We start from the raw sequence: 5,282 nt of genomic DNA on the forward strand, positions 1-5,282 counted from the left end.
ACTCCAGAAACATCATTACAGCTGACAGAGAAGCATCAAATCTCCAAATGACCAAAATCTCCCAGGTGCTGTAAGTGACGTGAAGGCAATAACGTCCAAACTGATGTGCATTTAAATGTAAAATATCATCCAGTCTAGTAAACAGGGCTATTCAGGGGAAGGGGGAGAGGGTTTGTTGTGTTATTGCTTCTCCAAGTACCTCGGAGATGGTTTTTAAAGCCATTTGCAGTAATTGTCAAGAGCAGGACGCATGATTGACATTAGTTCGTGAAGGGAAGAGGAAAAAAAAAACATCTATTAACACTCTTATCTCTACAAGGAAGTGTTTAACTTCTGAACTGAGTGGATTTGATCTACAAGAAACTCTTCTCCCAGGAATTCGATCCGCATTTCTCCTTTCTTTAAAGCGTCTCTAAAGGAAACAGTTATTATTGTATCCATCTCTTCTTTCGATACATTTGATAGACAGATTGGCAGATAGGTAGGCAGTCAGACTGATGGATGGGTGGATGGATGGATGGATGGATGGATAAAAAGGCAGACAGAAAGCTAAATAGACAGACGGATAGAAATCTAGGTTGACGGATAGAGAGATGATGAATGAATCGATAGATAGATTGATTAGTGGATAGATGAGAAGTCAGACAGAAAGATGGATACACAGATCGATAGATAGCTAGGTAGACAGATGGATAAAGAGATTAACAGATTGATGGGTGGGTGGATGGATGAAATGTCTGACAGAAAAAAGGATAGACAAATAGACAGACAGGCTCAGATATAAATATACAGATAGAATAGATTACAAAGTAGACAAATGGAAAGAAGAATGGATGAATGCAAGGGCGGCCAGGAAGAAAGAAAGATGGATAGATTGATTGATGGACAGATGTAGAAATTAATCAACTCGTTCTGACTTTCTGAGGTTGCAATTAATGTTATTGAAATTCCTATACAAAATTTTTATTCAGGTTCACATGCAACATTGTTGCGGCTAAACAGGAACGAAACAAATTTAAAAAAATGTTCTTCAGTTCACTAACGACTCTTAATCGTCTCATGGTACCCAAGATTTATTAATAAGTAATTTGATGTAAGAGATTTCAGAGATCAACAAGTTAAAGACTAACTACAGTTGAAGAAAAGTGCTGAGTCTTTACATTTCCACATTAGCAGTACACGTGATCCTCACCAGACAGGCTTTAATCCAAAGGTCTGAGAAGAGTGTGCTATAATTACGCGGAATTGAGATGATCTACATATTCACATAGTTGATGGCTTGTTTGTTCACATTGGCAGGAATGATGGCAGGGTGTAAGTCATGGCGTTGCGTGTGGTATGCGCTCTTGCTGCTGTTCGTCATTGTTATTGGGCTGCTCTGCTACACCCCATCGTTTCGATGTCTGACTCAAGAAAACGAAGAGGCCACTGTCCGGAACCCTGCAGACCACCCCGTCTTGTTGCTCATCTGGCTCTGGCCCTTTAACCAGACCTTTGACCTTGAGTGCTGCAACTCTCGCTTCAACGTTCCTAGCTGTGTCTTAACAGACGACCGGGATTCTGTAGGCAAAGCTGATGCTGTCCTCATCCACCACAGGGACGTCGCATGGGATGCGTCGAATCTCCCGCAGGTTCCTCGGCCGCTCCAGCAGAAGTGGATCTGGATGAATTTTGAGTCACCCTCCAACACAGCCCGGATCCCTGGTCTCAACAACATGTTTAACATCTCACTGACTTACCGTAAAGACGCTGACATCAGCGTGCCTTATGGCTCTCTGGTTCCAGTTGACCGCCGGTTTGAAGCCTTTGTTGACTTTGTACCTTTTGAAAAGGACAAACTCGTCTGCTGGATTGTCAGCAATTATCGTCCGGAGCACAGAAGGGTACAGTACTACAAGCAGCTCCGCAAATACGTCCAGATCCATGTCTATGGTGACTTGTTCGAGAAGCGTGTCTCCGACGAGGAGTACAAGGACATTGTCTCAAGCTGCAAGTTCTACCTGTCTTTTGAGAACTCCGTGCACAAGGATTACATCACAGAGAAACTGTTCAACGCCCTGGATCTGGGGGCTGTCCCCATAGTGTTTGGGCCATCCAGGCGGAACTACGAGCGATTTGTTCCCGGGGACGCCTTCATCCATGTGGACGACTTCCCTTCCATGAAGGCTCTGGCTAAACACCTGTTTCTTCTGAACCACAATGAAGCCTTATATCTCAGGTACTTCAGGTGGAGGAGGCGTTTTCGGGTGAAGATGTCCACCTTCCCAGAGGAAAACGTGTGCCAGGCTTGCGAGTACATCCAGAGGAACAGGCAGTACCAGGTTCTTACAAATCTCTACCAGTGGTTCTGGGATACGAGCGAAGGACTTGACATGCCACCATCCTTCTACTAACATGGACACACCTTTAGACTTGTTCGGTTTCTCTTTTTCTCAATACCAACTTGGTCTGATTGCTCAGGTAATTAATTAAATCTGTATGTGCAATCAATTAATAATTTCTCCATCCGATCTAAAAAAAACGGAATGTTATGAATTGATTAGCAATGACTGATTGATTTATTTATTTATTACAAGCCAACACTCATCTTGTTTACCCTCTTGTTTAAAGTTTAATTGTAACAGAGATTGGTTTTGAAGCAGAAATGTAATAAAAAAATGTAAATGACGCAGTGATTCGGAGAATATGATGTTGTGGTGTGTTCCTATCACTACACATTACCTTTTCACATTACATTGGTACTGTTCACCACAAACCTCCTCACATTACAGCAGTACTGTTCACCACAGACCTCCTCACATTACAGCAGTACTCTTCACCACAGACCTCCTCACATTACATCACTACTGTTCACCACAGACCTCCTCACATTACATCACTACTGTTCACCACAGACCTCCTCACATTACAGCAGTACTGTTTACCACAGACCTCCTCACATTACATCAGTACTGTTCACCACAGACCTCCTCACATTACATCAGTACTGTTCAACACAGACCTCCTCACATTACATCAGTACTGTTCAACACAGACCTCCTCACATTACATCAGTACTGTTCACCACAGACCTCCTCACATTACATCAGTACTGTTCACCACAGACCTCCTCACATTACATCAGTACTGTTTACCACAGACCTCCTCACATTACATCAGTACTGTTCACCACAGACCTCCTCACATTGCATTACTACTATTCACCACAGACCCCCTCACATTACATCACTACTGTTCACCACAGACCTCCTCACATTAAATCAGTACTGTTCACCACAGACCTCCTCACATTACATTAGTACTGTTCACCACAGACCTCCTCACATTACATCAGTACTGTTCACCACAGACCTCCTCACATTACATCAGACCAACACTCATCTTGTTTACCCTCTTGTTTAAAGTTTAATTGTAACAGAGATTGGTTTTGAAGCAGAAATGTAATAAATAAATGTAAATGACGCAGTGATTCGGAGAATAAGATGTTGTGGTGTGTTTCTATCACTACTTACCTTTTCACATTACATTGGTACTGTTCACCACAAACCTCCTCACATTACATCACTACTGTTCACCACAGACCTCCTCACATTACAGCAGTACTGTTCGACACAGACCTCCTCACATCAAATCACTACTGTTCACCACAGACCTCGTCACATTACAGCAGTACTGTTTCCCACAGACCTCCTCACATTACATCACTACTGGTTACCACAGACCTCCTCACATTAAATTACTACTGTTCACCACAGACCTCCTCACATTACATCAGTACTGTTCACCAGAGACCTCCTCACATTACATAAGTACTGTTTACCACAGACCTCCTCACATTACATCAGTACTGTTCACCACAGACCTCCTCGCATTACTACTGTTCACCACAGACCTCCTCACATTATATCACTACTGTTCACCACAGACCTCCTCACATTACATCACTACTGTTTACCACAGACCTCCTCACATTACATCAGTACTGTTCACCACAGACCTCCTCACATTACATCAGTACTGTTCACCACAGACCTCCTCACATTACATCAGTACTGTTCACCACAGACCTCCTCACATTACATCACTACTGTTCACCACAGACCTCCTCACATTACATCACTACTGTTCACCACAGACCTCCTCACATTACATCAGTACTGTTCACCACAGACCTCCTCACATTACATAAGTACTGTTTACCACAGACCTCCTCACATTACATCAGTACTGTTCACCACAGACCTCCTCACATTGCATTACTACTGTTCACCACAGACCTCCTCACATTACATCACTACTGTTCACCACAGACCTCCTCACATTACATCACTACTGTTCACCACAGACCTCCTCACATTACATCACTACTGTTCACCACAGACCTCCTCACATTACATCAGTACTGTTCACCACAGACCTCCTCACATTACATCACTACTGTTCACCACAGACCTCCTCACATTACATCAGTACTGTTCACCACAGACCTCCTCACATTACATCAGTACTGTTCACCACAGACCTCCTCACATTACATCAGTACTGTTCACCACAGACCTCCTCACATTACATCAGTACTGTTCACCACAGACCTCCTCACATTACATCACTACTGTTCACCACAGACCTCCTCACATTACATCACTACTGTTCACCACAGACCTCCTCACATTACATCAGTACTGTTCACCACAGACCTCCTCACATTACATCAGTACTGTTCACCACAGACCTCCTCACATTACATCAGTACTGTTCAACACAGACCTCCTCACATTACATCAGTACTGTTCACCACAGACCTCCTCACATTACATCAGTACTGTTTACCACAGACCTCCTCACATTACATCAGTACTGTTCAACACAGACCTCCTCACATTACATCAGTACTGTTCACCACAGACCTCCTCACATTACATCAGTACTGTTCACCACAGACCTCCTCACATTACATCAGTACTGTTCACCACAGACCTCCTCACATTACATCAGTACTGTTCACCACAGACCTCCTCACATTACATCAGTACTGTTCACCACAGACCTCCTCACATTACATCAGTACTGTTCACCAGAGAAGAGTGGCGCTAATTATAACAGCAAATAAAGCCTAAATGTGAAATGGGATGTTTATAAAACACATACCAACTGCATGCTCAGGCATCCAATAGCAACTTTTGCTATTCTGTAATAGCGTATGAGAAAGTTACTTCAGCAGGGGTTCTTGTGGAATGGAACAGTTATTGTATAACTCGCTCATATGGCCAAAGTTCATGTTT

The 5,282-nt window shown here is 43.2% G+C and overlaps 1 protein-coding gene across 1 annotated transcript; it reads left to right on the forward strand.

Moving 5' to 3' along the window:
* Positions 1–963: 963 nt before the first annotated feature.
* On the forward strand, positions 964–2,667 carry LOC124376144 (4-galactosyl-N-acetylglucosaminide 3-alpha-L-fucosyltransferase 9-like). Its single transcript, XM_046835083.1, has one exon. The coding sequence runs from the start codon at positions 1,275–1,277 to the stop codon at positions 2,391–2,393; it is 1,119 nt and encodes a 372-aa protein (XP_046691039.1). The 5' UTR covers positions 964–1,274; the 3' UTR covers positions 2,394–2,667.
* Positions 2,668–5,282: the final 2,615 nt, after the last annotated feature.

This window comes from Silurus meridionalis, chromosome 22 (assembly GCF_014805685.1).
Source record: "Silurus meridionalis isolate SWU-2019-XX chromosome 22, ASM1480568v1, whole genome shotgun sequence".
In the NCBI taxonomy this organism is placed as follows: domain Eukaryota; kingdom Metazoa; phylum Chordata; class Actinopteri; order Siluriformes; family Siluridae; genus Silurus; species Silurus meridionalis.

What these genes read in the sequence shown, in the direction of transcription:
- LOC124376144 (XM_046835083.1), top strand. Translation starts at nt 1,275, where the DNA reads ATGGCTTGTTTGTTCACATTGGCAGGAATGATGGCAGGGTGTAAGTCA.